The sequence below is a fragment of the Polyodon spathula genome, chromosome 17, assembly GCF_017654505.1.
Source record: "Polyodon spathula isolate WHYD16114869_AA chromosome 17, ASM1765450v1, whole genome shotgun sequence".
NCBI lineage: Eukaryota > Metazoa > Chordata > Actinopteri > Acipenseriformes > Polyodontidae > Polyodon > Polyodon spathula.
In genome coordinates, this window is record NC_054550.1 from 5,684,704 (window position 1) to 5,697,591 (window position 12,888).

Here is a 12,888-nt window from a genome sequence, read left to right on the forward strand (position 1 = left end):
GTGTATATATATATAGCTTGTCAGTTAGCTGTTTCAAGTTATTCATTGGTTTGCTTTTCTGGTCTGGGTGATTTGAGAGTTGACTTGAGATTAGGCCAAAGCTAATTTAGTAACACGAGGTGGAATCTTGCAGTTCGTTCTCCAAAGTCCTTGATAGCACATTTGATTTGACTTTGTACCATCTTCTTATAATGAAGCTGTTTTCATGCATTTGTCTTCCGAATGTGTAATTTAAAAGCACCAGCAAGTGTCACAGTGTGAACTATCTCTGCAAAGAATGTCCTACACTTGGGATATTGTGAGTGGTGTATAATGAGTTTTTAGGAGGTGTACGTTTCCTAACCATTTTATTTTTTTTTGTACGAGAATATTTTCAATGTTTGTCCTGTAATTGGAAGGATAAAGAGTAGCTATCAGGCCTCGCTTGATACATTTGAAATTGGATTGAATTAGTCTTCAGTCAAATAATAAATTATTTTATTTAACTAGATCAAATCACTGAGAATGGGTTCTCATTAACTGTGATAATGTTGTTCTCCTGCAGAGTGATGCCAACTGAATTATGCCTTATATATATATATATATATATATATATATATATATATATATATATATATATATATATATATATATAGCAGAACTTGTAGGATGCTGTGATGAGACTGTCACAAAGAAACAGTTACTGGGCATAAAGACAAAACTGCTTACTCTCCATACAAGAGAGGGAACCACCCTTAGCATGTCTGATGCATGCACTTTGGACAATGTGGGTCCCTGTTGGAGCTCCATATGCTCTGTGAGAGAACTTGAGCCTCTCATGATGACAATCCAAAAAGTTTCAGGAGCACCAAAGTGAATCTAAAAAAAAAAAAGACCACAGCTACAGACTACCTTAGAAACACGTACAATTTTTATTTTACATCCACTACAGAATAAGCATTTTGCCGCAAATAATAATCACATTTCAACCCTGAAGGGTTTGAAAGATGTAATAGCAGTAAAGATTACAGTAATATGTATGTTTCTGTGTACAGTGGAAATCCCAATATCCTAAAATAGTGTAAGAAACAAACTGCAGCTTCTTTAGCATTTTGTTTGTGCTCAGTTAATCAATCACAGTAACAAATGCAGTTCTTCAGTACATAAAAAAAAAACTTGCATTAAAGCTATTAGTGAATTGATTTATACCATGCAAATGTGGAAAGCTGTTAGCTCTCAGCAAAGATGTCTAATATTAAATTTCCAGTCTTTTTACTTTTGATCCAGATGGTGTTTTGCACTGGACAACATGCCACCCTCTGATCAAATGTTTGTGCAGTGCGACCCAGTGGCAGAATGCTGTAATTGCAACAGAGAAAAAGGAAATGGCAAATCAAATTTGAATTGAATTATGTTTTTGTTTTGTTTTTTCCCCAGCAGCTCTGCTTTAAGCCTATTTTATCAGACGATTCTAGGTTAAGGGGTATTTTACACTGTCAGCCATTGAACTTATTAAATCTTGACTCTTTCTACCAGTCTTGGCTTGCAGAACCCATGAATATAAATGGATGTCAAAATTGAGAGGAACAGGATCACATTATTTAAGTAACACTGCCTGTGTTAATTGCAAAGGGATTAGAAGGACAAATGAGCATTTTATCTGTACTTGCTTACAAAGGAAATCACTGAAGCAGTTCTTTACTAATGGAGAATGTTATAAACAAGAACTGATACAATAAACATCTACTACAAGAAGACCAGGGGAAAACTGAATAGGTTTTATGACAACCTGAGAGTCTTTGGTTGTTAATACTGTATATAATCCTAATTACCCTGTTATGTAGTTTTAATTGATTATAATGTTCTTAATGGTTTTAAAATACAAGTCATTCATCACATTAAAATACTTTCATTTGTATACAGTACTATACAGGCATGGCACAGAAACAAATTCACACCTGACGTGTACCACACACATTTGTGTTATTAAGCTAGCCTTGTGTGACTGATTAGACAGTGTTTTTTTTCCCACCTGCTGTAAATAATAAGATAAACCACTTTGAATAGAAAAGTTGCAATTCCCATGAACTTTCCAGTTGTGTAAATGTCTGTAGGATGGGGTGTGAAAGAACGGGTGAGAGAGAGAGAGGCGATTGAAAGAAAGAATGAAAGAAAGAGCAGGAAAGAAAATAAGAATCGCTATCATGCTGGAGGGCCAGCATGATACTTGTGTATTTAGTGTTCGTCCCTGTTTGTTAGTGTCTGCTTGTTTTTTTTGGTCTGTTTTGGCCAAATCGCCGTTTGTTTTTACGAAAGTGTTCTGTTTTCTGTTTAAAACTTTGATAACCAGCTCACCAGTCCTGTCTGTATCCCGTGTTCTTCCTAGCCTGACATCACCACTACATATTCTTGCATTTTCCTCTTCATGATGTGACTTTGTACTCACTGTGCTGGGTTAGTCTAGGAATGTCTTTAGTGTGGCTACACAACTAATGCCAAACAGTTATTATACAGACATGATACAGCATAAGAATCTGTCTCTGAAAAGATGGGTGCCTTTCATTAAGCCCTAATAGATCCCTATTTTGAAGTTTAAAGCTAGAAAGAAATTACTCAAATCAATAATTTAACTTCTCCTTCTCCTTAGGATAAAAAGACAAACAGAGAAAATATATACAGTTTAATATGCTGATTGTTTCCAGTGAAGGTTCCTCAGTGTTTTCGTTCCAATAAAAGCATATATCTATTGAATTACCCCATGCTCCAGAACTTACAAGAATCAGAGCAGAAAGGATACTGTGCTTGATTTAGCTTTGGTGCGTTACCAGGGTGACTGGACACAATATTCTAAAGCAGACGCAGAACACGCCATACAAACTTGTTTCTTCAGATAACATCTAGATTGGAAGTCTATATTATTTACTCAAGAAACCGAAATGAAACATTTTATGTGGGACTCGGGTACAAGCAATTTGTTATTGTTTTTTCAAAATAGAAAAGGCGCATTTCCCTATCATATAAAGAACAGGCTTTGTAAATAAGGCAAAGCTTGCAGGTTGAAAACAGAAAAAAGCTACAATATTAACCACCACCATCTGTACTGAAGAAATAACAGGTTTGCCAACATTTGGAATAGGAACATGATTCCACTATCACTTTAGTTTATCAGAAAACCTATTTCTAGTATTTTCACTGTAGCATTAATACAAAACACATTGATGTACATTTCTGGTTGACTAAGGACATAATCGTTTTAGTGCAGTTATGTTTAAGTATTTTCCTCTTTAGAATGTGTTATTTCACAGCGACAGTCCACTGCCATTGACAGATCGCTAAATATTCTGGTCACAGTGATTCACAAGTCATAAATAATTGAACAGGCAAGCCTTGTGTGTTGCTGCAATTGTTCAAATCGATTCAACTCTCTGACAAGGTATTACTGGTCAAATTATCTCCTGGGGTGATGTTTAAATTGAGCTTTGCAGCTCTGGGATGGCTTCTAAAATTATTGAGGGAACTTTACGAAATGGGCTTATTCAATGCCGTGGTGCTTTGATGAACCTGTGTTAATAGTTTTTGAAGGTATTTTCTTTTACCTGATCTTGCTGTTATATTTGCCATAAGTATAAAAGCTGCATGATGTAACATCAATATTAACATTAATGTATATTTCCCCACAAAGAGTGATTCTACAACAATCTACCATCGACTAGCCTCCACACAGCAGACCTTGTTAAAACTGTAAACCTTTTGAATATTATTACCCACGAAACTGGGGTTTGCATTAAGCAGTACGTGACAGTGATAGTTTTGTGCAAAAAAAATGTGGCATCCCTAGTTGCACATGTCTTTTTTATTCTGCAGTGTTAAAAGTTTCTATTCAATAATATTTATATATTTATCATGTTTAAGTGAATCAGAAACCAAAATGTGTGCCATCCCCAAAAGATACAAAAAAGCAAAAGTCCTAAAAATGTTTTGTACATTAGAAGTAATATTGTTTATATTTTGTGGAAACCAGCAGTGTTCTGGCAAGATTGATCTGCAGCAACTTTATGATTCAGAAGAAAAAGTGCTTCACAGATAAAAAAAAAAAAAAAAATACAAACACAATCACATTTTGGGGAAACTCAATGTTAAAAATCTGAAGTGTTGCTTATTCAGAATCATCTCTTTCCATTCCAGTTGAATCTTTGGTGTAGTTCAGATCATGCTTCGTCTTGTAGATAACAAGTGAAGAGATATAACTTGGAGTTACCCAGACCATCAGCCACTGGAGGGCATTAAATTAAAAACCAGGCTCATTGTCTATAGCCGATGACTAACACCTCCATCCTCTTTGAATACACACTGAAACTAGAGGTCTGGTATTTAGTTGGGTTCTTTTTAATGCAACTTCTTATGCAACAGCATGAATGCAATATTAACTATTGATCATTCAGGCTGTAATAGCAATAGCCTCTGTAAGCAATGGTTTGCAAAAAAATTAGTGTTTTTATAATTGTGAAAGGATTGCACGCAAAGATGTCTATTGTTTGTCCTTAAATAAAGGAGAATCTGTGGTACTGTCATGTGTAGCGGTATTCTGGAAAACTTTATAATGCATTAGTAAGATCTCATCTAGAATATTGTGTTCAGTTCTGGTCACCTCACTACAAAAAGGATATTGTTCCTCTAGAAAGAGTGCAAAGAAGAGCGACCAGAATTATTCCTGGTTTAAAAGGCATGTCATATGCAGACAGGCTAAATGAATTGAATCCAAGTCGGTCTTGAACAAAAAATATTACGCTGCGATCTGATTCAAGCATTCAGAATTCTAAAAGGTATTGACAATGTCGATCCAGGGGACTTTTTCAGCCTGAAAAAAGAAACAAAGACCAGGAAACTGATTGCAGACACAAAGATTCTTCATACGTCTGAATGCAAATACACAGAGAATTGTTGGTCTGGAACCAACTCCCCAATAATGTTGAAGCTGACACCCTGAGATCCTTCAAGAAGCTGCTTGATGAGATCAGTAAGCTAGTAACAACCAAATGAGCAAAAATTTTTAAAGTATTTCAACAGGTATATTCAGAAATACGTCTGAATGCATATACAAAATGATTTGAGATTGAACTTTGAGAACTGTAATTTGGAGGAATAAACTTGAGGATGCCACATTACAATTATTTTCTCTGCATCTTAAGACTATTTTAAAGATGCAAGGTCTACTGAAGTCTCTTTTTATCTGTGTGCACATTATTATCTTATCCTGTGTGCCTCTTGATCCTATCCCCTAGATAACGCTTGAGTATTTCTGATTAAACGCTGTTGCCTGGAAGCTCATACATCGTTAAAGAGGTTTTGACCTTAATTACTGAACCTTTCAAAGTAGAAATGTACTAATTAATAAACATGAGTATTTTCAGTGAATAGTATCTGGCTTGGTTTAACCACATCGAAGATAAAAAATCCAGGGCGAACTCAGGGACCATAGACTAGATTCAGAGCACACAGTATTTCTACTGTTGTGCATGGATTCTAAGTGTGATGATTAACCTATCCATTTTAGACTTGTTCTATGTCAGCACACTTCCTACAGTGCATGGTTTTCAACACAGGACAGAATAAGGAAGGTCTAGGATTCATATACTGCAGCGTAAGCCCATGAGAATAAGTTCAGTATTTGTTCAGCTCTGCGATGAATACAATTTCACAGTCAAAATTCCAGATACAATTTCATAGTGGAAAAGACACTTCCGAATCTCCTGTTCATTCATGATGATCTGTCGCTTAACCACTAATAGAAACATTTGTAAAAGCTGTCTTTTCATGCGATATCTTATTAGACAACGGGACAGAAACTGCATAAGCAGTCCGTAGTTCAGACTATTTTCTTTTTGTTATCTATAACATATATATATTATATATATATATATATATATATATATATATATATATATATATATATATATATATATATATATATGACATTGCCATCACTGATATGGCATTTCTTAAGATTATTATGTCAATTACCAGAAATTACCAGGCTGCTTTTACAATATGGACACCATTACTATTGACTCAAGCTGAGATTCTGAGGGTTTAGTCTATCATTCTTGAATATTTCTGACAAGCTTTGTCATTCTCTTGTCAATTTGAGCTAGTTGCGATTGTCACAAGTCAAAATATTGCAATTGTTGTTTTTCTACTGGATCCCAAATATAGCAGCCTTTGTTAACCACAACACAATGTAACGCTCGCATGGAAACATCAGTGATATTTATTTCTTAATGGTAAAAGACTGTTGTTGGCTTCTTTAGCAAGTCAATGAAAGTTCAATGAATATCAAACTTTGTTTTATTAATAAGACTTTGAAAACCCATGATTAGTGCTCAGAATTACATACTTACATGTACACAGTATGATATACAATTGAGTTAATAAAAGCCTACGCTTTTTTAAAATGTATTTATTTTATTATCCAGGCTTCCACAGTTCATACTTGATTAACTTCAGGACTAAACTGCTGTTATATCAGAGCACAGAGAATTAATGTCTCCTGGTATTTAACACATCACAAATGAAATGATGATTAAAAAAGACGTGACAAAACTCATGCACAAATATTTGTGTTGAACAAGACACACAAGTGTACACTATGTTATACTCCAGATAAATTAAGATAGGATTAATCTTAATCCTTTAATGAACATGTCTTGATAGAGGTGCATCTGAAGAACTGCTGTGTAGTTGACAGCTGTTGTCAGAAGTCGGTGTTTATCTTCAAACATTATTGTATTTTTTGTGTTGGCTACAATTCTGTGTTTTATAAAGACTGACATGTTTTTTATCCATAAGGAAAAAATAGGATTTATGAATTAATGTGAAATTCAAATAGAAGTGTTTCTTTGTGAATGTTTTTAAGCATCCCTGTGAGAGCTTGTACGAATTTGAAAATCTGCTTGAACTGCCACACGTACAGAATGCTAATAACTCACAGTTGAAGTGTTACACAAAGTCTGACCACTCCCCTCACTCTGACCTGTGACCCAAGAAGGTCACTGTATTGGGGTCAGGTGTTTTCCCAGATGACAAAGACCTTTTGCTTTAAGACATTGGCTTCATAGTCGGTACACAGCTGTATTCTATGACTCTCTGTCAAGTTTAATTGTGGGTATTATACAAGAAAAATTAACCCTTTAGTGCAAGTCATTTTATAAAGCTGCCATCATCACAGTGTCAAAGCCTCACATCTCAGAAACCTTTTGAGGCAGGGACTTCACTGTTACAGGGTTATATAAACCCTGCGTGCTATACATGTTGCTGACCATGAGATGGCAAGAAATCATATAAGCATAATTACAGCGTATTTTATTACAGTGAAACGTGTAGTACAATGTATGGGACAATTTACAGATGACTGCTCTTTATATATGGGATAAAATAGATCAATGTGTTGGACAATATTTTGCTCAATATGATGTCTCTTTCACTGCAGAATGTTTACTATACCAGTAGCCAGCAGTTCCATGTTGGTGTCCTGAGTCCTACAGTAGACGATGATGACAATAAATGCCTGGTGGACGTCAACAGCAGGCTGAAGCTGATTGAGTGCAGCTATGCCAAAGCAAAGAGGATGAAACTCTATTGGCTGTTTACTCAGGTAAGCAATAACCAGAAATTAAGCAACGTAAAATACTGCAGTTATCCTGATTACAAAAACTGTAGCTTTTATCATCTATTTTCAGCTGGTCATCTTGGCGATTGCAATAGGGTGCTCCCAGAGATCGAAGTCGTTGGGAATCACCCCAGTATCAGTATGTCATGGGATCAGGAGATGCAGGAGTAGCATTTACAGTGCAATTAAGGAATGTCACAGTGCACATTACTACTAGAACGATCTGCCACAGTATAATAATGGAGAGCCACAGGGCACTTTGCCATGGAATTGGGGAGCAAGCTGGATCCCTTTACTTGTGTTAAGCCCAATAAGAGATGCAGATGAATTATTTGGCAGAATAAAATCAAACCATTACATTTCCCGGTACTTTTATAAACCTTATATAAAATACAGAGAAAAACAATGGTCTTGTTCTAAGTAGGTGATCAGCGATGTACTGTAGGCTATTCAATCTCTGACCATTTATAATTATTGAGCAAAATCGGCTGCGAACTTTGACGTATATATTGACTTTTGTTCAATTAGTTTTTTTTTCCTGAAAGGAAAAGTCAACTAAACAACTAAAGTGCAATGTTTGCATAATTCTTTAGGTTTCCATTTATCTTCCAGTTGTTAAAGTACAAGGGTGAAGCATATCTTTTCCTATTGCCCTCTTTATCTATATTGTGAGTGTATAATGAGAGTTTTACATGTGCCTCTGTAGCGAAGTCAAACAATTAGGAAAGATACGTGACACTCAGCCAGCTCTGACAGTACAGTAATTATTAATTAACTACAAAGTGGGGTAAACTGAAGCATAAAAGTTAATGACATAAGTAGCTATGTCTACGTCTTTCTTTCCTAATGCTTAAGGTAAAAGAATACAAAGTATAATCTGTATTTAATTATGGGGATGAGTGTTATAAATCTCAATAAATACCTTGTTAATTATCTAATGATCACTTAGATTAGAGCGCCTTTGTGTAATTGATGGCTGCCCTTAAAGAAGGACTAACATTAAATTAGAGCGGTCCTTTCAAGTTTCCACTTTCATAAATAGTTTATGCTCCCTGTGTTTCGATTTTCAGATCATCCAGTCCTAAATATCTCAGTCCTAAATGGTTTTCAGGAGAAATGTAGTTTATTAATCATGCATTAGTGCCACTGAGTCAAATGTGATCAATTAGGAGCATGATATTTTTATTGGAAATGTTAAAGAAAAAAAAAGCACTGCAGGAGAACACATTGGTAATGTTATTTATTGACTAAAACCTCAAGTTGCTCATTGATGCAGACTCTTTCTGTGGGATGTACAGCAGAATAAACTGCTGTTGAATGAGCCTCCAGAATTCACAGTTGTCTGTGTAGACAGCACAACTACCATATCTGCTATTAACTGCGTATAATAATCATGGAGCTTGAGTATGCCACCTTATGCTTTGGTTAATACAAAGACACTCAATAAATGAGACACTGTCCCTCGTTCTGTTTTCTTTAAACATTTTAGCATAGTCTAATTTGAATTTCATTTTGAATCTGTAACTTCACCACTAGCCGAGAGAAAAATGTCCTTAATTCAGGTGAAATATTAACGTTTGAACTCACTTTAAAGCTCACCTACTCAATGTACTTCCTGTCATGCATTCTGCCTCAGTGCCAACTGGTTTCATCACAGAAGCAGAAATTTGGAATATTTGTAAACAGTTGTCTTAAATAAAAAGCATGGCAGTTTGATTACTCTCCCCCACCCCCCCCCCCCCCCCCCACCCCCCCAGGGTTATTTCCAGCAATCCCTGATATTATTAATTGTATTATTTTCAACTGCTGTAACATTACCATATTAGCTGAATACAAAGTAAAAAGTAAAACACCTCTCATTATCTTCAAAAGTTGTCAAAGTCAGCTTTGCATAATCTGTTTTGATATCATACAGGACTGAGTGGGGTGAGACTCAATTGTACGAAGGGAATGAAACTCTAGGTCGCTAGTTAGTCAAAATGATTTTAAATGCAGTTTCTGAAATCACCAGTGTACAGCTAATTTAGATTCCAAGTCACTTCTGTACACAACAAATGGAGGAGGAGAAATGGCATTATAACATTTTTTACCAAAGGCTATTGAAAAAAAAAAAATCAGAAGCTGGGTGTACAGTAAATGGAAGAATGATATTTACAATAGAGGTAGCTTATCTACCTTATGATACCGTTTGCTCCTTTTTAATTTACAGATGTGCCAGGCAATTTTGTTTCTAACAAACTTGTTGCATTGGCGATCTACCTATGGACATTTGGAAGTTTTATACCACATCTTTTACAGGATGCATTATATTCAACTACAGTTTCCATTCACCTGATGATATAAGAAACCTAGGGAAATACCATATACAAAGTTACTATGGAAAATGACAGGGACATAATTATAAAACATATTTTATATATTGCTTTCAGACAAGCCCCGCTAGTGGGTTAGAACTACTAATGCCCTTTGCAATGCATATGCATTACCATCCGTCATTATCTACTAGTAAATTGACCTGGTGGCAGTTAAATGCTCCATGGCAAAGGCATTTTAATTGTTGCAGCTTTATTAATGCTATTATAGGAATGGAAATAAGACCCCCATTGCATAGCAGTTTGATCCATTCCTGTTTTTACTACACGTTTCATAAGATATGCCTGAGATTGTTATCTGCACAGTGTGGCTAATCAGGCTTATACTAAAATCTGGAATGGGTAAAACTGCTATGCAATAGGAGTCTTATTTCCATCACTGATTGTCATTGAAACTAAGTTGCTGACTAAGTCAGGGTTCTGTGATTCTAAAACCACTTAGTTTCATTGTTGAATCTGACTGGCTGAGACGATCCACGGTGCTTATAATAAACTGCACAATAATTAATCGTTTTGACAGTAAAAATGAACAAATAATAAATCATATACATAAGATGTAGGTAAATTTTTAGATACATTGCTGACAAAAAAAAGCTCCGAAAGGTTAAACTGAACATGAAAAAAGAGGGATCAGTTGTGTACAGTAACCGTGTTAAAAACCCATGAACAGCAGCCAGTTCCACTGACATATTGTCATATAAAATGTACCGAGTGTGGAAATAAAAACTGAACTACTCAACATTGGCTATTACTTTTTTTATTGGTCTGCCGGTATACAGGAAAATGAGTCTGCAGCATCTAGTCCAGTAATTTCCTGCGTATCAGTGACTTAGTTAATTTTTGTTTATTTGAAATCAACTTTTGGCATTTGAACATTCAGTAATATCCACACAGCAGTCAGAAGAATCACATAGTGCAGCCTCTGGGGCTTACATGTGTCAGCGACTGCTTAGCTAACTTGAGAGTTCAGCTTTGGGGAAGAGAACTGTGAAAAATGTAATCTTGCCCAGGATGGGTATAAGCATTCAATTAATCTGTTAAAAGATTAATTGGTAGATTTGAATAGTGAGGAATTTTTTTTTTTTCCTTCAGTTTGAAATATGTTTGACATTGGGAGAGGAGTTATTTTAAATACCCATTACTGTATATGTCCCACACCAAAATAAAAAAAATGCTAATAAGCAGCAAATATGTATGAATCATAATATCTAGCTTTTTTGTTTTGAGTCAATATTTTTATGTAGGTAATAAGTTGGTAATAAGGCCTTGGGTTCAAATGGAAATTAACAAAAATGTAAATGAAGGCAATTATAAACTCACTGGAACAACTTTGGTGGAGGTTGAAGTAATGCCTGAAGACACATCAGCAATAGAAGACATATGCAGTGCAGCAGAATTGATGGGCAGTGACACCTGAACCATCACTCCAAGCCTACCTTGATATTATTTCACTTTAATCATTGTTGCGGTAACTAATTTGATGTGCAATTCCCCCCTTAGACTTCATCTTGATTTAAAGTAACTTGGTGACTGCATTAAGGCCTTTTTAACCCTTCCAGTCCTTACCTTAGTGTGTTAACACATGCCTTTTGAAATCATGTTGGAACCTCACGGGACTGCTAGGTCTGCATAAACATAAGTACAAAAAATGAATTGATGTCCTTTTCTCATGTATACTCAATATACATCTTCATTTACAAGATAAACATTTATCAAGGGTTATGTATACACTTACAATCGCGGGGCAGATGAATCATTAAAGACTGAAGGCTTTCAGTGTGAAAAATGTCTCACCACCTTTTGAATGACCTCTGTTGGGCTCGCGAGGCACAGTTAAATTGTAATTTTTCATAATTTAATCCCGACTCACCACAATTAAATTTGAGCTTGGATGTCTGCTGCTTCTGATTTTTAATGTGATTTGATCAGTAATCGTTCTGCTCGAGTTGTAGTGAAGCCTGGGCCCACATAGTGTCTACAGCTGTACAAGAGAAAGAACTGTCCCCCACATATCTGAGTCCTTTTTTACCCAGACTCACATTAAATAGCGTCTATCTATATTAACTTGCATTTAACTTTCTGGTCATGGGAAAACTGCACAGAAAACTAGATTATATTGGTAAAATACGAATGAGTTGATCTATTGACATTCCATATGTAAGAAAGCTTATAGCAAAACTTTAAAAATGACTAACAAATAGAACTACAACAATTTCTTGTTTCTTCATTTTCAACCCACTTGTATCAGTGTTTGTCTTCTAGGGCCAACAAAATCACATTACCATATAAGTAGAAAAATAAACTACCACAGGCATTCCCAGTGTTTTTTTTCATTTGTTTCCTACATGGTGGGTTTGAGAGGTAAGTGGACTCGAGGAAGTGTCTTCCTCCTAGGATTTATCATCCACCAGCACTGCAGACAGCAACTGGTCTGTGTTATCGCAAGTAGTTTATTCTTGGGATGGGGTATTGTAAAACAGTGGTATTTGGGGGAAAAATGTAAAAATAACATCTAACTAAGAGCTTAAAATAATAAAATCAACTAAGACTATTTAAAAAAAAAGGTTGTAAGAAATGCAAACGAACACTTTATTTGAACATTTGTTATAATGTGAGGAAGTAACTGTTCAGTTTTAAAAAATATTCAAACTGCATTTCATCTTCAAGAGAAGTGCTCAAGGCTTTGATGTGCCTCTGGTTGTGACAGGTGAATTATGTTGAACGCATGACAAGGCTTTCAGAATTCACCCTCCATCAGATTCAGTTTGTTAACTTGAACTAGTGAATTCTAGCAATTTACAATTATAATGTAGACAGGCATAGTTTCTTGATATCTACAAAAGTACAGTCACAGATGGGATAGTATATCTG

The 12,888-nt window shown here is 35.5% G+C and overlaps 1 protein-coding gene across 1 annotated transcript in view; it reads left to right on the plus strand.

Moving 5' to 3' along the window:
* LOC121330242 (polypeptide N-acetylgalactosaminyltransferase 18) overlaps positions 1-12,888 on the plus strand; it is a 91,604-nt gene that overhangs the window by 74,891 nt on the left and 3,825 nt on the right. Inside the window, exon 10 of the mRNA XM_041276596.1 lies at positions 7,466-7,630. Coding sequence (XP_041132530.1) covers positions 7,466-7,630 — 165 coding nt within the window. The remainder of the gene's footprint in view (positions 1-7,465; positions 7,631-12,888) is intronic.